This window comes from Rana temporaria, chromosome 7, assembly GCF_905171775.1.
Source record: "Rana temporaria chromosome 7, aRanTem1.1, whole genome shotgun sequence".
NCBI classification, from domain to species: domain Eukaryota; kingdom Metazoa; phylum Chordata; class Amphibia; order Anura; family Ranidae; genus Rana; species Rana temporaria.
The window spans coordinates 8,570,019-8,590,377 of NC_053495.1; the positions used below are offsets into that span (position 1 = coordinate 8,570,019).

At 46.8% G+C, this 20,359-nt stretch overlaps 1 protein-coding gene across 1 annotated transcript; it reads left to right on the forward strand.

Annotated features, from left to right (window-relative positions):
• The first annotated feature begins 6,139 nt into the window (after positions 1 to 6,139).
• Positions 6,140 to 16,016, forward strand: CAV3 (caveolin 3). Its single transcript, XM_040358588.1, has 2 exons — positions 6,140 to 6,385; positions 15,366 to 16,016. The coding sequence occupies exons 1-2, from the start codon at positions 6,275 to 6,277 to the stop codon at positions 15,705 to 15,707; spliced, it is 453 nt and encodes a 150-aa protein (XP_040214522.1). The 5' UTR covers positions 6,140 to 6,274; the 3' UTR covers positions 15,708 to 16,016.
• Positions 16,017 to 20,359: the final 4,343 nt, after the last annotated feature.

The following is a 20,359-nucleotide window of genomic DNA, read 5'->3' on the forward strand; positions in this document are numbered from 1 at the left end:
TCCGTGGGGGTAATCCAGTGCGCATGCTCGAAATTAAACTGGAACAAGCCAATGCTTACGACGGTGACGTCATTCTACGCAAAGCCCTATTCGCGAACGACTTACGCAAACGACGTAACATTTTCAAAAATTGATGCGGGAACGACGGCCATACTTAACATAGGACACGCCTCATATAGCAGGGGTAACTATACGCCGGAAAAAGCTGAACGCAAACGATGTAAAAAAATGCGCCAAATTTGACGGAAACGCCACCTAGCGGCCAGCATAAATATGCACCTTAGATCCGACGGCGTACTAAGACGTAAGCCAGTCGGATCGAGCCCAGATTCCATCGTATCTTGTTTTGTGGATACAAAACAAAGATACGACGGGGGAACTTTGAAATTACGCGGCGTATCCATAGATACGCAGGCGTAATTCGTTTGAGGATCTGGCCTACAGTATTTAAAAATGAATTACTTTTTTATTTTATTTATTTATTTTACTTTGCACTGTTTTTAATAAGGCACTTAAAAATTAACAGATGTAACAAATATTTAAACCGGTTTGAAATGACACTAAAATTACAGTTCTGATACAAAGCAGAAAGCATTAGTTATTACTATTTTTTTAGCCTTACGCTGTTTTGTCAATAGGACAGTAAAAAAAAAAGGACAAATCCCCAAAAATATTCTGCCCACCTAAAAATGATCAAATGTTTGGAAAACAACACTCTAGCAGCTGTATAAATATCATGAAGATATTTAAAAATGAATAATTTACAAATACACAGAGCTGTCTCTCTATGGTCGCTCCTTCACAAGGAATAAATCTGCATGCCAATTGTTTTCGCCGCCCGTGTGCCTCCTCCATATTTATCCAGCGCCACTGTCAACAGATTGAGCCGCGAATATTTACAGATGTGACGGGGAAAGTTATTTGCGTAATTCTTTTGTTTAAACACCGAATACCGATTGGGCGTCCCGTATTTCTGTGCTGGTGGACGGCCAGACACACCAGAAAGATGCCAACAAATGTCTGTTCAAGGAGCAGAAAAAGAGAAAGAAATAAGCAAGATACAGTGGGGGGGGGGGGGGGCGATTTTGTAATGTTGCATTCCTTGTAATAGGAATAAAAGTGATCCAAATTTTTATTTTTTTAAGTGACAGTGTTGTGCCCGCGCAAACACGGCCCGCGTAAAAATGCAGAAGTGCGCAACTAGAGAAAAGGCGGACTGTTGTGAAAAGTGACAACGGTTACAATGTATCTGCTGCACATCCCGCCCCGCAATTCTCTGCCTTGTAGTACTTTTCTCTGCAGGGAGGAAGGAAGAAGAAGGTCACGAGGCTGCGATTATTCCTCCTGCACGTGTGCGGACTCTGGAATGCGTCTATTTCGGGGTCGCTCGCCCCCAACTCCTGGCACCCTTCTATATCGGAGCCGTTCTACGGAGACAGAAAGGTCACCGGTGTTCAGACGTGTGCCAGGTGCCAGCTGCGGCGTTCTCGTCTCCGCTCGCCCCTGGATATCACCGCATCCCATTTCATTCACTATTATCGCCTGATAGAAAACGTTTGGCGCTTTTATTTGCACAATAAGATAAAATAGAGAACGCATTGGTGTGACTGTAAGAATTTATAGTGGTGTGACATAATCACCCCCCGGACCGCGCGTCTGGGCTACCAACCACAAGTGACGCAGTTCATCAATAAGGGAGATCCCGGAAGTGCAGGATCACATATATACAGTATCTCTCTCTTTCTCTCTCTATATATATATAGATAGATAGATAGATAGATAGATAGATAGATAGATAGATAGATATATATACAGTATATATATATATATATATATATATATATATATATATATATATATATGTATACGTATGTGTATATATATATATATATGTATACTGTGTTTCCCCGAAAATAAGACCTAGCGTTATTTTCCAAGAGGGCTGCAATATAAGCCCTACCCCGAAAATAAGCCCTAGTTTAAAATGCTTGTAAAATCCTATAATCCACTCTATTACAGTAATATATAATCTACAATGTGTGTGTTTCTGTAATATAATTGCGGGGAAGAGAGCTCCGGGGGTCACAGAAGCGCAGAGTGGCGCTATATGGAAGGTATTTGGCACAATTATATTACAGAAACACACACATTGTACATTATATAATACTGTAATAGAGGGGATTATAGGATTTTACAAGCATTTTAACTCAGTTCACACTGGGGGATTCCTGACAGGCAGGGAGGGAGTGGGGGAGAGAAGACAGCACTTTACGTGGAAAGACCTACCCTGAAAATAAGCCCTACTGTGTCATTTGGTGCCAAAATTAATATAAGACCCGGGCTTATTTTCGGGGAATCACGGTATATACATACATATATGTGTGATCCTGCGCAGTGCGGCCGCCCTCTAGCAGTAAATGTGCTGTGGGGCGGTCAGCAAGTGGAGATCCATCATCCGAAAATGGAAAGAGTATGGGCACAACTGCAAACCTACCTAAGCAAACCTAAGACATGGCCGTCCACCTAAACTGACCGGGCCGGGCAAGGAGAGCATTCATCAGAGAAGCAGCCAAGAGGCCAATGGTAACTCTGGAGGAGCTGCAGAGATCCACAGCTCAGGTGGGAGAATCTGTCCACAGGACAACTATTAGTGGTCTCTCCACACGATCGGAATTTCCGATGGGATAAAATCCGATGGAATTTTCCGGTCAAGCTGTCTTGCATACACACAGACCAAATTCCGACCGTTCAAAACGCGGTGACGTAAAACACTACGACAAGCCGAGAAAAATGAAGTGCTTCCGAGCATGCGTCAACTTGATTCTGAGCATGCATGTTTTTTTTCTCCGTTATATGAACTCAAGTGATAAAGGAGTTTTAAGGTGCGCTTTAAGTCCATTATTACCTGTCTTTTACATGCGATCTCCTGGCTCAGTCCCACGTCCGCCGCCGTCTCTTATCAGCGGCAGAAAGCCGGCAAATAATGTGAAGCTCACAGCCAATGTTTTTTCCTGGGACCGTTCCCAAATCGCAGCCGATGTGTGAAGGAGAATTACAGTGGGGGGGGGGGTAACAATTCCACAAAGCCCAGCAGACGCTGGCGGTCACGCCAAAATGTTCATTCGCAGCTCTGCTTGGAGAAAAACATAACAGTCAAAAAATGGATTTAATGGGCACTCAACATGATTGCCCCCCCCCCCTTATAATAAACACATCACCACTTGCTGTCCGGGGCACATTTTTTTTTTTTTCCTAGAGAATTTCTTCGAATCTCGAGTCCCAAACATTATGGGGCAGATCCACGTAGATCGGCGCATATTTGCGTCGGGCGTAGCGTATCTAAGATACACTACGCCGCCGTAACGTCCTTTTTTTTTTGGAATCCTCAAAGAATTTGCGCCGTAAGTTACGGCGGCGTAGTGTATCTTTGGCGGCGTAAGGGCGCGCAATTCAAATGGATGTGATGGGGGCGTGTTTTATGTAAATACGTTGTGACCCGACGTAAACAACGTTTTTTTTTGAACGGCGCATGCGCCGTCCGTGGGGGTTTCCCAGTGCGCATGCTCGAAATTAAACCGGAACAAGCCAATGTTTACGACGGTGATGTCATTCTACGCAAATCCCTATTCGCGAATGACTTACGCAAACGACGTCGAAAATTCTAAATTCGACGCGGGAACGACGGCCATACTTAACATTGAGTACGCCTCATAATAGCAGGGGTAACTATACGCCGGAAAAAACGCAAACGACATAAAAAAATGCGCCGGCCGGACGTACGTTCGTGGATCGCCGTAACTAGCTAATTTGCATACTCAACGCGGAATTCGACGGAAACGCCACCTAGCGGGCGCCGAAAAATTAGATCCGACGGCGTACTAAGACGTACGCCTGTCGGATCGATCCCAGATGCAGTCGTATCTTGTTTTGTAGATACAAAACAAAGATACAACGCGGGAACTTTAAAATTACGCGGCGTATCAGTAGATACGCCGGCGTAATTCTTTTGTGGATCTGCCCCATATATGTTTCCTGAAAGGTCCTGGAGAAAGGAACAGCGGCCGCTGCTATTTTTTTATTTTTTTTTATGCCGCACGATATTTGTGCAGCCGTTTATCAAAAGTAAATTTTCAGGATAAAATAGAAACATAAAAACACAAACAGAATAAATACACAATTTTCTGGTAAAACATAAAAGATGGTGTTGCGTCACGTAAACAGGACGTGTCGAGATTTAAAATTGCGCCCGTCTGTGAAACGACGGCGCCTAAAATTGTTAATAGGTGTGACGTTTTTATTGTCTTTAAAGGTTATCAGTTTAGAGTTAATCATAAATGATGGCTGTAGAATTATGGAAGAGCCCCGGGGCCATCATAAAAACAAAAAGTTCGAATTCTGAGTTTGAAAGTCAGATTTTTGAGATTCAAAGTCAGAATTTTGAGATTCAAAGTCAGAATTCTGAGATTCAAAGTCAGAATTCTCAGATTTAAAGTCAGAATTCTGAGATTCAAAGTCAGAATTCTCAGATTTAAAGTCAGAATTCTGAGATTCAAAGTCAGAATTCTGAGATTTAAAGTCAGAATTCTGAGATTCAAAGTCAGAATTCTGAGATTCAAAGTCAGAATTCTGAGATTTAAAGTCAGAATTCTGAGCTTCAAAGTCAGAATTCTGAGATTCAAAGTCAGAATTCTGAGATTCAAAGTCAGAGATTCAAAGTCAGAATTCTGAGATTCAAAGTCAGAATTCTGAGATTTAAAGTCAGAATTCTGAGATTCAAAGTCAGAATTTTGAGATTCAAAGTCAGAATTCTGGGTTTCTAAGTCAGAATTCTGAGATTGCCGGCGGGGACTCCGTGCTGCCCCCCTGCAAAGTGCTGCCCATGGCCTGGGCCTTGTTGGTCTCGGCCAGGATACAGCGTTGCCTACCACAACTTTTGTGTTTACACTTCAGTTGTCACCAATGGCAGCTGAAAATTATTTTAAAATTATTTTACACGTGAAATATTATTTTATTTTTTTAGATTTTGCGCTTTTTTTCAATGTGAAACATGTCAATATATGTTAAAGGAGTAAAAATATTAATGTCCTAAGTCTTAGGACCCACTTCCTGATTGGCCAGGAGGAGGAGCAGGGAGACATTCCCCGAATTTTAATTCACTAATATCGCACAAGTGGGTGGGCCCAGGACGCAGTGCTCTGCGCCCAGAGCCCACCATCTTTGAAGTCAATTAGAGCCTCTGGCTCTAAAAACACCCAATTGAAATCCATACATCTGGTACCCCGCATGTAGATTGGGGCTGCGCCCCTAATGAGCCGGCTGCTCCTGCAGGTAATAGGTACTCCTTATGGAGACAGGGGTCTATTAGGCCCCTGATGTCTCCCCTGCCTTCCAAAGCAGCTAGCAAAGCACATTTCAGAATGGCAGCTGGGAAATAATGCCAGGCTTTCTCCCTGGTGTGGAGTGTCATGCTCGCCCCTCCCTTGGACTACAGGAGAGTCAAAATCCCTCTCTACGTTGCAGATAGAGAAAGGAGCTGTGTGTTAGTGGGCGTCCTGACTCTCCTGTAGTCCAAGGGAGGGGGCGAGCACAACACTCCACACCAGGGAGAAAGCCTCGCATTACTGTGTGGAGTTACAGACAGAAGAACAGGAAGTGAGGATTTCTCAGAAGAAATAAGGACATTTAATAGCAAAATGGAAGGATGAGGTAAGTGAAGGAGGACGGCACTAAGGTAAAGGAAGATATTTAGGGAAATAAATTGTACCTTTACAGCCCCTTTAAACTGGGATAGTTGGCAAGTATGCGGCAGCTGCTTTGGGCCCCACAACAATGACAGAGGCCCCTTTTGCCCCGCCTTAAAGACGGCCCTGCTTGTATGAATGCGCCTGCGCTCGGTTGCGCCTGCATGGTGTGAACCGAACCTTAACAACGCACTGCAGCTCACAGCAGTGCAGGTTCACAACGCATGCCGAGGTTCAGGTTCTGAGCTGTGATATGTGAATGAGCCATAAATACCCACTTGCCTGCTATTTGGAGGAGGTGGGGGGGGAGGGGGGGTTCTGTTGTCCCGGAGTGATCTGGAGATTGGGTTTCAGCCGTGAAATAGCGTGTGCTCAAAATGACACTGACAGCAGCTCAGCTATGCCAGGCAGCTGTTCGCCGGCATCCCGAGAGGCCCTCAGATGTCATAAACATATGACAAAGACACCCGGCATCCAGCGCCCCGCGTCCAGCCTTCCCCGTCCACCGCGGCTGGTCGAAGCTCCTCCGGACCATGGCCGAAGAACAGTCCTATTATGAGGAGAAGATCTCCAAGGATATTCTGACCAAAGAAATTGACTTGGTGGACCGGGACCCCAAGAGGATCAACCAGGACGTGGTGAAGGTCTGTCTATCTTCCCCTGCTTGTAGTGTGCCTATCGGTGTAGATCCCCGGTGTCCAACCCGCAGCCTGAGGGCCAGATGCGGCCCCTTTGGTATATGATGTGCGGCCCTCAGACCTCAGCAGTCTGTAGTGGGAACATTAAATATTGTAATGGCATTAGTTACATTGTTTATAAAAATTGATCAGACCAGAGATAGAGAGATACAAAGTAACATTGTTTATAAACATTGACCAGACCGGGTCAATTTGATTAGGGTAATGGCATTGATCTCTATTAGCCTCATGTAATATGTTCCCACTTTGGTATTGTCTTCTGCAGCATATCCCCAGCCAACAATGTATCCCCTCCTCACTCTCCGACCCTTCTGTCTGAACAATGGGGAACTGCACTGTCTGTATCAACAATGTTTATAAACATTGTTCAAAGGGGGATAGAGATATACAAAGTAACTTAGTTTATAAACATTGACCAGACAGGAGATAGAGACATACAAAGTAACATTGGCCCAGATTCAAGTAGAATTGCGCGATATTTGCGGGGGAGCAGGGCAACGATTTTGCCCTGCGCCCCCGCAAATATTTTGCGCTGCCCTCGATTCACGGAGCAGTAGCTCCGTGAATTGCGAGGGCGCGCCGGCAAATTTGCCCGGCGTAAGCGCGCGCAAGTTAAATGATCCCGCCGGGGGCGGGAATCATTTAAATTAGGCGCGTTCGTAAAGCGCATGCGCCGTCGGGAAACTTTCCCAACATGCATTGCGGCAAATGACGTCGCAAGGACGTCATTTGCTTCTAAGTGAACGTGAATGGCGTCCAGCGCCATTCACGTTTCACTTACGCAAACGCCATGAAATTCAAATTTCACGGCGCGGGAAGGCCGGCTATACTTTAGCATTGGCTGCCCCTACTATTAGAAGGGGCAGCCTTGCGCTAAAAGTAGCCGTACGGAAACTCCGTACCTGGCTTGCGCGGGGCCCGCGCAAGTTTGTGAATCAGTTGGTAGTATGCAATTTGCATACTACACGCTGATACACAATGGGAGCGCCCCCTAGCGGCCCCCGCAAGAATGCAGCCTAAAATCTGCGAGGCATAAGAGCCTTATGCCGCGCAGATTTTAGGCTGCAGTCGGTGTAACGAGGTTCCTATGGTTGCGCGGGCGCAAGTGCTTCTTGAATCTGGGCCATTGTTTATAAACATTAATCAGAAAGGCGATAGAGAGATACAAAGTAATATTGTTTATAACCATTGATTGGACGGGAGATAGAAAGTAACATTGTTTATAAACATTGTTCAGATGTGAGAAAGAGATGCAAAGTAACAATATTATTTTTATATTCACTGTTTTATTTTTTTAAATAAAATATGATCCTATTTAATCCCTATAAACCTTTAGTCAACCCTAATAAGCCCAAATTATTTCTGTCTCCCCCCTCCTCCTTGCCTATTATTTTCCTGCCGGTTGTTTTTTTTTTTTTTTTTAAACATTTAAATTTAATTTTTTTCACTTTTTTCATGTTTATTTGTTTATTATTTTGTTAATTTTATTTTAATGTCGCAATAAAAAAAGTGCGAATTTGTAAAAAAAAATTAACTTTATTTCATTTTTAAATAACTTTTCAATAATTTGTACCATTATTAGTTGCACTTTAAACAGAACAAAAAAACAATAAATGATTTTTAGAACAATTTTTGCAAGACAATATCACCAAATGAAAATATAATTATTCCTATAAAAATGTATGACGATGTTATCTTCCATAATGACCAATTACTGCAAAATAAACAGACCTTTATGGGAAACGTAAAAATTGCTCTGGTCTGTACTGGGGGGATGGGAACTAGAATGGAGTTGGAGTTGCTATTTAATTAAGTTGACCCCCTGCCCCCAAGACCCCAGCCCCCACCACCATTAAAGCGGGGGTTCACCCTTAGAGGGCACTTTTCCCCCTTCGCTTCCTGCTCGTTATTACTAGGGGAATCGGCTATTTATTTTAAAATATGTGCAGTACTTACCCGTTTACGAGACGCATCCTCTCCGTCGCTTCCGGGTATGGGCTTCGGGAATGGGCGTTCCTTCTTGATTGACAGGTTTCCGAGAGGCTTCCGACGGTCGCATCCATCGCGTCACGATTTTCCGAAAGAAGCCGAACGTCGGTGCGCAGGCGCAGTATAGAGCCGCACCGACGTTCGGCTTCTTTCGGCTACGAGTGACGCGATGGATGCGACCGTCGGAAGCCTCTCGGAAGAATGTCAATCAAGAAGGAACGCCCGCTCCCGAAGACCATACCCGGAAGCGACGGAAGAAGATGCAGCTCGAAAACGGGTAAGTACTGCTCATATTTTAATACAAATAGCCGATTCCCCTAGACCGAACGAGCAGGAAGCTAAGGGGAGAAAAAAAAAAATTTAGAAATGGGTGAACTCCCGCTTTAAGTTGCTCCATTCTAACAGTTTCCAGAAACATGAGATGGGTTGTAGAGAGTCATGTGCTCCTTTCTCCCATAGATCTCATCACTGAGTTCCCGGGTCTGTACACCTGCTGTGCCCATTATGAGGGGTTCCCACCATCCCTGTGATGAGTTCCTGGGTCTGTACACCTGCTGTGCCCATTATGAGGGGTTCCCGCCATCCCTGTGATGAGTTCCTGGGTCTGTACACCTGCTGTGCCCATTATGAGGGGTTCCCACCATCCCTGAGCCGAGTTTCTGGGTCTGTACCCCCCGCTGTGCCCATTATGAGGGGATCCCACCATCCCTGGGGTGAGTTCCTGGGTCTGTACATCCGCTGTGCCCATTATGAGGGGTTCCCACCATCCCTGTGCCGAGTTCCCAGGTCTGCACACCTGGGTCTACCTTTAAGAAGCCTCCCTTGGGTAGACATCTGCGGGCACCACCATCTTGGAGGTGGTGTCGGCAGTAGGGTTGCCAGTAGGTTTTTCTTCAAGCCAAACCCAAACACTTTAGCGGCGCACAGCAATCTATTTATTTTTAGTATACACTGTAGCCGGGGTCTCAAACTGGTGGCCCTTCAGCTGTTGAAAAACTACAAATCCCATCATGCCTCTGTGGGAAGCCATGCTTGTAACTGTCAGCCTTGCAATGCCTCATGGGACTTGTAGTTTTGCAACAGCTGGAGGGGCCCCCAGTTTGAGAGCCCCCTGCACTATAGGATTGTAACAAACCTGAGACACCTTTGGCTGCTCCAAAGAGAATAATAATGCAGAACACATAGTGCCCACTCACTCTTCTGTCACGCCCTGCATGGGCCACATTCCTGTCTTCATAACAGTGGCAGGGCGTCACCCCCTCTCTCCATGCCACCCCCTATATGACTAATGGATAGATTCATGCATAGCATAAATCTATCCATGGGAGCTGCTGCCAAACCCTATTCATGCGTCCGGCCCCCTGAATTACAGCGGCAGGGGTGTATTTTTGAAGCACCTGATTAGAACCAGAGCCTCTTACAGGCTTTAAAATATGTGGGCTTGTGGCGCAGAGCATTGCGCCACGAGCCCACCCAAATGTTACAATAGCGAATTATTATTCGCTGTTGTAACACTGATGCTCAATGCCGCCAAATAAGAAGCATGTCTGAGACCCATCTTCTGATTGGCCGAAAAGAGAAGACTCCTGATTGGCCACGGCGAAGGGGGAAATGAAAACCAGAGCCGACGCTTGTGGAGACTAGGGAAGGGAGATCTGCGCCGACGCCGAGAGCCCGGGAGAAGCGCTGATGGGGTAAGTGCATGAGACCCGCCGGCCGGGCAAACCGACTGGAAAATTACCCCCCCAAAGAAAATTACCACCGGCCGTCACTGCTGAATAATGTGTCAGGGTTTCAGGCGGACTAAAACCCGGACACATGAATTACAACCCGGACTGTCCTGGGTGAATCCGGGACATGTTACAACCCTAGTCAGCAGCCCCAGCAGCCTCAGAGCTATCATTCAAGTGACACTCTATAGAATTCCCCTTTGCTCCTCCCACTGCAGCTATATATAAAATTACATAGGGAGGTTAGGGGAGGGGTTGGAGGAGCTGGACCAGCACAGACAATAATTAGCCACTCCCAGAAAAGGAGCTGTTCGAGGGAATTGACTTTTCCTGGAGGAGTCACATTTTCTAGGAAAAGGACACCTTGAAGTTGATGACAGGGTCTCATGAAGAGGCGTGTCTTATTGGACGCTTCCTCTTTCAGCGGCTTTTCTACTTGGGATTCGCCATCTGTCAAATATCTGCGTTTTCTTAAACGGGAACATCTACGTTGCAGCGAAGCGCTTGTTATGCTTCTGATCCCATTTAGCTGGCCGTTCCATTATAAGAGCCGCCAGCTGTCAGATGAGTGCGCGAGTCTCCCAGGAACGCGGCCACTTGTATCCAAGTGGGTCTGTTGACTCTATTAGGCCAAACATGGCGTCCTTATATACAGTATTCCCCCAGGAACCAGCTGCAGCCAGATCCATCAGAATACATTCCGAAACGCGCCGAATATTTCTGCCTATTAACCATTTGCCTCCAAGAATTTTTCCATTCTTGCACACATGGTAAGCTGCACATTTTAGGCCTGGAGTTGTAAATATTTTCTAAAAGAAAAGACCCCGGAAAATAAAATGTTGGTAGTTGCTGTTTATAATGTCATATGACTGTACATGTCAACACACATTTTCTGTAAAAAAAAATACAATACATTTTATTTTTAAGTGTCTCTTTCTCTCTCTCTCTCTTTTTTTCTTTCTCCCTTTCTTTTTTTCCGTGTCTCTCTTTCTTTTTCCCAGTGTCTCTTTTTCTCTTTCTTTTTTTCTCCCTTTTTTTTCCCCATGTCTCTCTTTCTTTCTCCCCGTGTCTCTCTCTTTCTTTCTCCCTGTGTCTCTCTTTTTTTTTCACTTTCTCTTTCTTTCTCACATGTCCCTTTCTTTCTCCCATGTCTCTCTTTTTTTCTCTCGCTCTCTTTCATTCTCCCGTGTCCCTTTTTTTTCTCCCAGTGTCTCTTTCTTTTTCCCAGTGTCTCTTTTTCTCATTTACCCCGCCCCTGTCTCTTTCTTTTTCCCATGTCTCTTTTTCTCTCTATCCCTCTTTTTTTCTCTCTCTCGCGCTCTTTCTTTCTCCCATGTCCCTTTCTTTCTCCCGTGTTTCTTTCTCTCCCCCCTGTCTCTTTCCCGTGTCTCTCTTTTTTTTCTCCCTGTGTCTCTCTCTCCCTCTCTTTCTTTCTCCCCGTGTCTCTTTCTTTTTCCCAGTGTCTCTCTTTCTCTTTTTTTCCCCCCGTCTCTTTCTTTTTTTCTTTCTTTTTCCTGCGTCTCTCTCTATATTTGTCCTGTGTCTCTCTTTCTATCTTTCTTCCCGTATCTCTCTTTTTCTTTCTTTTTCCCAGTGTCTCTCTCTTTATCTTTTTTTTTTCCCTGTCTCTTTCTTTTTTTCTCCCTTTCTTTTTCCCAGTGTCTCTTTTTCTCATTTTTCCCCCCTGTCTCTTTCTTTTTCCCAGTGTCTCTTTTTCTCATTTTTCCCCCCTGTCTCTTTCTTTTTCCCCGTGTCTCTTTTTCTCTCTATCCCTCTTTTTTTCTCTCTCTCGCGCTCTTTCTTTCTCCCATGTCCCTTTCTTTCTCCCGTGTCTCTTTTTTTCCAGTGTCTCTTTTTCTCTCTATCCCTCTTTTTTTCTCTCTCTCGCGCTCTTTCTTTCTCCCATGTCCCTTTCTTTCTCCCATGTCTCTTTTTTTTCCCACCTGTCTCTTTCTTTTTCTCGTGTCTCTCTTTTTCTCATTTTTTTTCCTCCCTGTGTCTCTCTCTCCCTCTCTTTCTTTCTCTCCGTGCCTCTCTTTCTTTCTCTCTCTCTCCCATGTCCCTTTCTTTCTTTCTCCCCGTGTCTCTTTCTTTTTCCCAGTGTCTCTCTTTCTCTTTTTTTCCCCCCCTCTCTTTCTTTTTTTCTTTCTTTTTCCTGCGTCTCTCTCTATATTTATCCTGTGTCTCTCTTTCTTTCTTTCTTCCCGTATCTCTCTTTTTCTCTCTTTCTTTCTTTTTCCCAGTGTCTCTCTCTTTATCTTTTTTTTTTTTCCCGTCTCTTTCTTTTTTTCTCCCTTTCTTTTTCCCTGTGTCTTTTTTTTCCTGTGTCTTTCTTTCTTTCTTTCTTTCTTCCAGTGTCTCTCTTTTTCTCTCTTTCTTTCTTTTTCCCTGTGTCTCATTATCTTTTTCCTGTCTCTGTTTCTTTCTTTCTTCCCGTGTCTCTCTTTTTCTCGCTCTCTTTCTTTCTTTTTCCCAGTGTCTCTCTCTTTATCTTTTTTTTTTCCCCGTCTCTTTCTTTTTTCTTTCTCCCTTTCTTTTTCCCCCTATGTCTCTTTTTTTTCCTGTGTCTCTCTATCTTTTTCCTGTGTCTCTCTTTCTTCCCGTGTCTCTCTTTTTCTCTCTTTCTTTCTTTTTCCCAGTGTCTCTCTATCTTTTTTTTTCTGTGTCTCTTTCTTTTTCCTGTGTCTCTCTTTCTTTTTCCCTCTTGTATCTCCTTTTTTTGTGTCTCTTTCTTTCTTTCTCCCAGTGTCTCTCTTTTTTTCTCTATTTCTCTTTCTGTCTCCCCATCTCTCTCTCGTGTCTCTCTTTTTGTTTTCTCCCTGTGTCTCTCTCTCCCCCTCTCTTTCTTTCTCCCCGTGCCTCTCTTTCTTTCTGTCTCTCTCCCGTGTCCCTTTCTTTCTTTCTCCCTGTGTCTCTTTCTTTTTCCCAGTGTCTCTCTTTCTCTTTTTTCCCCCCCCTCTCTTTCTTTTTTTCTTTCTTTTTCCTGTGTCTCTCTCTATATTTGTCCTGTGTCTCTCTTTCTATCTTTCTTCCCTTATCTCTCTTTTTCTCTTTTTCTTTCTTTTTCCCAGTGTCTCTCTCTTTATCTTTTTTTTTTTCCCGTCTCTTTCTTTTTTTCTTTCTCCCTTTCTTTTCCCCCTATGTCTCTTTTTTTTCCTGTGTCTCTCTTTCTTCCCGTGTCTCTCTTTTTCTCTCTTTCTTTCTTTTTCCCAGTGTCTCTCTATCTTTTTTTTTTCCCCATGTCTCTTTCTTTTTCCTGTGTCTCTCTTTCTTTTTCCTGTCTCTCTTTCTTTTTCCCTCTTGTATCTCCTTTTTTTCGTGTCTCTTTCTTTCTTTCTCCCAGTGTCTCTCTTTTTTTCTCTATTTCTCTTTCTGTCTCCCCATCTCTCTCGTTTCCTCTCTCTCTCTCTCCCTGTGTCTTTCTCTCTTTCTTTCTTTCTTTCTCCCCGTGTCTCTTTTTTTCTCTCTCTTTCTTTCTTTGTTCATGTGCATCCCTCCAGTTTTCTCTCTCTCTCTCTCTCTCTCTCTCTCTTAGAATAGACATTCTGTATATATTATAGGAATGTATTCTGGCTCTGACACTCATACAGGATTCCCCATCTCTTAAGAGATAATTATTTGCTATGTATCAGATGTGATTGGCCGATCTCACCTCCTTCCACACACATCTTCAGAACGAATCTTCTGATTGAGGCTGAGGTTGGCCCCCGGGGGTCCATGGTGGGGGCCGTGTGATGGCCCTCCATCTGTATTGTACTCTGGCGTCTAATCCCTGCCAGGCGGACAGGGCAGGAAGGCGCACCTGTCATCTAGAAGGGAACACATACAGATGTTTCCAATAGAAATATACAGCAATTGACTGTCTACCATCGCAGGTTCTCCCTTTCTGTTCCTCTGCCCCATAGAACAGAGAACCGGACGCCTCGTACCGCGGCGGCCCAACGATCAATCTGGCGGCACTTACCAGTCACATCTGCAGCCACTTGGAGCTGCTCTACGGAATTCAATGATTCATGAAAATAAATCTTTAGAGTTTTTAAAATCCAAATAAATTCTTTAGAATGTTGGGAAGCAGAAATTTGGAGTGAGGGGAAATGCTACACTTAATTCTACAAATTCTGAAGGTTTTATTGCAGAAGAGTCTGAAAACTGAATATCAGAGATGAATTCCATGGAGAGAGGAGGAATGTCTTGGCACCACTATGGGTCTAAATGGGGGAGGGGTTAAAGTGGTTGTAAACCTCAGACATGAAATATGAACAAAGCATTTCCCTCTATAGCATGGGTAGGCGACGTGGGGCCCTCCAGCTGTTGCAGAACTACAAGTCCCATCATACCTCTGGGAGTAATTGTAGCTGCCAGCCTTGTAATGCCTCATGGCAATTGTAGTTCCACAACAGCTGGAGGGCCCTCAGGTTGTCTACCCCTGCTCTATAGTGTGTACTTGTCTAAATCCAGAGTCACTTCTGACAGGTTTTCCTGACACCAAGAGAATAAAAAAGGGAGGGAGCTCGAGCACACCGCCTGTGATTGACAGAGAGAGAGGGGGTGAGAGAGAGAGAAGGGGATGAGAGAGAAAAAGGGTTTGAGAGAGGGGGAAGGTGAAGGGGGTAAAGAGAGAGGGGGTGAGAGAGAGGGGAGGAGGGGGGGTAAGAGAGAGAGAGAGCGGGGGAGGTGAGAGAGAGAGAGAGGGGAGGAGGGGGGTAAGAGAGAGCGGGGGAGGTGAGAGAGAGAGCAGGGTGAGGGGGAAAGAGAGAAAGTGAGGGGGAGATGATAGAGGAGGTGAGAGAGAGAGAAGGGGGTGAGAGAGAAAGAGTGTGAGAGAGGGGGAGGGTGAAGGGGGTAAAGCGAGTGAGAGGGGGTGAGAGTGAGAAGAAAGGTAAAAGGGGGTAAGAGAGAGAGGGGAGAGTGATGGGGGAGTAAGAGAGAAGGGGTCAGGGGGTAGGAGTGATATGGATTACTCTGGGTGTGTAGTGTGTGGCAGAGCACAATGGGCCCCCCTTTTCCCCTGGGGGTCCCATTTGTCCCGCACACGTCTGTACACTGGATGATACAATGGGTGGTGCTAGTGCATGGGGGGATTCGGGTGTGCCCAGGCACACCTGGCACCCCCACTGTGCACGCCCATGTACTAGATTATGTTTGACTGTTGTATGTTGAAATGGAATGTATTGGTGATCAGTTTACGTGATTTTTTCCCTTTTCAGGTAGATTTCGAAGACGTGATTGCAGAACCGTACGGCGTTCACAGCTTCGATGGCGTCTGGAAGGCCAGTTACACCACGTTCACCATCACAAAGTACTGGTGTTACCGGCTGCTCTCGGGTCTGATTGGCATACCCCTGTCCATCTTCTGGGGGGTCCTCTTCGCTCTGATCTCCTTCTGTCACATCTGGACGGTGGTGCCCTGTGTCAAGAGCTACCTGATCGAGATCCAGTGCGTCAGCAGGACGTTCTCTCTCTGCGTCCGCACCTTCTGCGACCCCATTTTTGAAGCCTTGGGAAAGATGTTCAGCGCCATCAAAGTCACCCTGCAGAAAACGGTGTGACCGCCGCACGAACCGCACCGCGAAAACCAGCGATCGCGCCAGATGGAGCGCACGGCAAAAACTGCAAAGATTCATGGGACATTTTCATTTTATAGGCTCTTTTTCTAACCATTTTCCACTAATTAGCTTTTGTGAAAAAAAAAATATGTTCCTTCGCCTTTTCTCTGTATTTTTGTCTAATTTGAGTGAAAATCTAAAATGATTCAATTTGTTTCATGTAATTGTTTTTTTAAAGTTTTTCAACTCACCTGTCAGCCTGCTGATCAGGCACCTCATCTCTTTTTGGAAAATATAATCCAATCAAACGGCTTCTATTGTGTCTACCTATGAGATGAACTTCATTTACTGTTTTTAAGGGGCCTGCGATGGCGGGTGAGAGACAGTCCTGAGGGGTCTGTACTGGGGAGGGGAGTTTGTACTGGGGGGGGGGCAGGGGGGGGCTGCTCTGAGCTGTCTATACTGGGGAGGGGAGTATGTATTGGTGGGGGGGGGGGGGTGACTGTTCTGAGCTGTCTGTACTGGGGAGAGTAGTTTGTACTGGGGGGGGCAGGGAGGGGGCTGCTCTGAGCTGTCTGTACTGGGGGGGGGGGGTTGTACTGGGGGGGGGTGACTGTTCTGAGCTGTCTGTACTGGGGAGAGTAGTTTGTACTGGGGGGACAGGGACGGGACGGGGGGGGGGACTGTTCTGAGCTGTCTGTACTGGGGAGGGGAGTTTGTACTGGGGGGGTGGGGGGTGACTGCTCTGAGCTGTCTGTACTGGGGAGAGTAGTTTGTACTGGTGGGGGGTGACTGCTCTGAGCTGTCTGTACTGGGGAGGGGAGTTTGTACTGGGAGGTGACTGTTCTGAGCTGTCTATACTGGGGAGGGAGGTCATTCCTGGGGGGGTCTGTACTGTGAGGTGACTGTTCTGAGAGGTCTGTGAGGAGAGGGGTCTATACTGGGGAGTGACGGTTGTGAGTGGTCTGTTTTGGGGAGGGATGACAGTTTTGAGGGGTCTGTACTATGGAAGGGAGTCTGTACTGGGGGGGGATGACTGTTTTGAGGGGTCTGTACTGGGGAGGGAAGTCTGTACTGGGGGGATGACTGTTTTGAGGGGTCTGTACTGGGGAGGGAAGTCTGTACTGGGGGGATGACTGTTTTGAGGGGTCTGTACTGGGGAGGGAAGTCTGTACTGGGGGGATGACTGTTTTGAGGTGTCTGTACTGGGGAGAGAAGTCTCTACTGGGGGGATGACTGTTTTGAGGGGTCTGTACTGGGGAGGGAAGTCTGTACATGGCGGGGGGGCTGTACTGAGGGGTCTGTACTGGTGAAGGAAGTCTCTCCTGGGGCAGTCTGTACTGGGGAGGCGGGTCAATGTCCTGAGGGGTCTATACTGAGGAGGGCAGTTTGTATGGGGTTGGATGACTTTCCTAAGGGGAGGGGTCTGCACTGTGGAGGGGGGGGGTCTGTACTGATGGGGGGCTGTCCTGAGGAGTCCGCACTCAGCGGGGGGTGTCTATACTGGGGATCTGTACTGGGATCCTGTGCAGTGAGGGTATAGCTGTAATGAGGGGTGACTGTCCTGAGGGGTCTGTACAGGCGTGCTATGTGTGTGTATGTGGGGGGGGGGGGGTCTGAGAGGGGGGATTTGGGGATATTAGCGGATATGGCCTTGATTGGGGGGAGGGGCATGGGGTAAAAGAACTGTGGCAAACCCATCCTTGATCCCTAGCCAGGTGCCTAGGCTAAGATGAGGTAATCAGTCTGCTGCAGGCAGGAAGAAGCATTTCCTCAGTCTCCTCTCCCCCAGTGATCAGTCTGGAAGTGTGACACTGACACCTTTACTTAGCATTCTGTGTTCAGCAGATGACAGGTCCACTTTACCTCGTGATCGCGCATAGAGCAGTAATGGGCGCAGAAATACCATACACATGTATATACAGTAGATATTTCGGGTTACTCATTGATGAATAGCGGTATGGGGGCACGCTGAGTGAGCCGCCAGCAGATCGTTGGTTTCCAAAGCAAACAGTTTTGGAAGTCACCCCCCCCCGCTGAGCCGCCACAATCTGCACAAACGCTTTCATGGAGCCGCCGCTTGCCGCAGCTTAATTATAAATAGCATCACAAAGGAGACGGCGACGAGTTCCCAGCCAAGAAATAAACTCATTTCCAAATGTCATCATCTGCAAGACGAGAATATTTGGGGGCTAGGGGGGGCAGCGGCCCCTGGTGTAGTGATTTTATAATGGGGGCCTGTATGGCGAGCTGCACCCGCCTCATCACATGATTGCCATTTGTTTTCCCTCTGGACTGTGGGGGGGGAGGGGGGATCAGTGCAATAAGGTCCTATAACGTCACTGCGCAATTTTGGGTCCAGGTGAAACCCGGCTAGCGGCCCGGGAGCCATGCAGTGACGCGGAGACATGGTAGCGGCCAGGGCCGGGGGTAGACTATTTTGCACCCTAGGCAACATCAGCTACTTGCACCGCCCCTATGATAGGTAGTGCCTCTCTATACCCCTTACCCTTATGATGGGTAGTGCCTTCTCTATACCCCCTTATGATAGGTAGTGCCCCCTCTACACCACCCTATGATAGGTAATGCCCCCTCTATACCCCTTATGATGAGTAGTGCCCCCTCTATACCCCCCTATGATAGGTAGTGCCCCCTCTATACCCCCTATGATAGGTAATGCCCCCTCTATACCCCTTATGATGAGTAGTGCCCCCTCTAAACCCTCTATGATAGGTAGTGCCCCCTCTATACCCCCTATGATAGGTAGTGCCCCCTCTATACCCCTTATGATGAGTAGTGCCCCTTCTATACACCCCTATGATAGGTAGTGCCCCCTCTATACCCCCTATGATGGGTAGTGCCTCCTCTATACCCTACCCCCCCTATGATAGGTATTGCCCCCTCTATACCCCCTATGATAGGTAGTGCCCTCTCTATACCCCCCATGATAGGTAGTGCCCCCTATATACCCCCTTACGATGGGTAGTGCCCTTTTTATACCCCCTATGATAGGTATTGCCACGTCTATACCACCTATGATAGGTAGTGCCCCTTTTATACCCCCTTACAATGGGTAGTGCCCCCTCTATACCCCCTATAATGGGTAGTGCCCCCTCTATAACTCGGCATGATAGATAGTGCCCCCTATATACCCCCTTACGATGGGTAGTGCCCTTTCTATACCCCCTATGATAGGTATTGCCCCGTCTATACCCCCTATGATAGGTAGTGCCCCCTTTATACCCCATTACGATGGGTAGTGCCCCCTCTATACCCCCCCTATGATAGGTAGTGCCCCCTCTCTACCCCCTAATATAGGTAGTTCCCACTCTGTACCCCCTATGATAGGTAGTGCCCCCTCTATACCCCCTATGATAAGTAGTGCCCCCTTTATACCCCTTATGATGGGTATTGCCCCCTCTATACCCCCCCTATGATAGGTAGTGCCCCCTCTCTACCCCCTAATTTAGGTAGTTCCCACTCTGTACCCCCTATGATAGGTAGTGCCCCCTCTATACCCCCTATGATAGGTAGTGCCCCCTCTATACCCCATATGATGGGTAGTGCCCCCTCTATACCCCCCTATGATAGGTAGTGCCCTCTCTCTACCCCCTAATATAGATAGTACCCCCTCTATTCCCCCTATCATAGGTAGTGCCCCCTCTATACCCCCTATGATGGGTAGTGCCTCCTATATACTCCCTATGATGGGTAGTGCCCCCTCTATACCCCCCTATGATAGGTAGTGCCCCCTCTCTACCCCCCTATGATAGGTAGTACCCCCTCACAGAGAAAGAAAGCTCCTCTCTTTTCCCCAGACATGTGGCGTGCTCCGCCCCTCTCTGCGTCTAATCGACGAATCAGATCCACGTGTACCCATGTGTGGATAAGTGGGACCAGAGACTGGGAGACCCCGGGATGTTCTGTACCTTCAGGATCCACATTATCCATCCACAGGACATAAACCACATGGGGCAGGAAAACCACTGCGTGCCGCAATACAAATATACTGCGGCGAGCGAGCATTGACGTCAGACGCGGACGCACTGTGTGCTGGGTACGGGGTGCCGGAGATCGCTGTCTCTGGTGTTGATATAAATCATATGTTCCATTTTCATGGAATTCAATTATTTCAGGGCCAGTCGGAGACTTTTCAGCTCCCAGTATTCCCAAAGCAATAAGAAATGTGTCAGCAATCAGGGGGCCCGCTATGGTGAAGGAGCGGTCGGCCATATTGTACGCTGGGAAGTTACATTGTAACTGTCAGTCTGGACTTATATGGAACTTTTATTAACTCCTTCATTGGATTTCAGTTCTATCAATCGTGGAGGCTCAGCATCACAACAAGTTGGCGTTACCCTCAGAGACTGGACCGCAGGGTAGTATGCCAACATGATAACGACCCCAAACACACCTCCAGACCTAAACCCTATTGAGCATCTGTGGGACATCCTCAAACGGAAGGTGGAGACACATGGAGAAAGAAAGAGAGAGAAATAAGGAGAAAAAAAGAACAAACTGGAGAGATGTAGAGGGAACAAGAGAGAGACACAGGGAGAAAGAAAGAGAGAAAGAGAATGAGACGGAGAGATGGCGTTCTATGTCTGAGTGGGATGTCCCTTTATTTGAAGGACTCTCATGCTGAACATACAGAA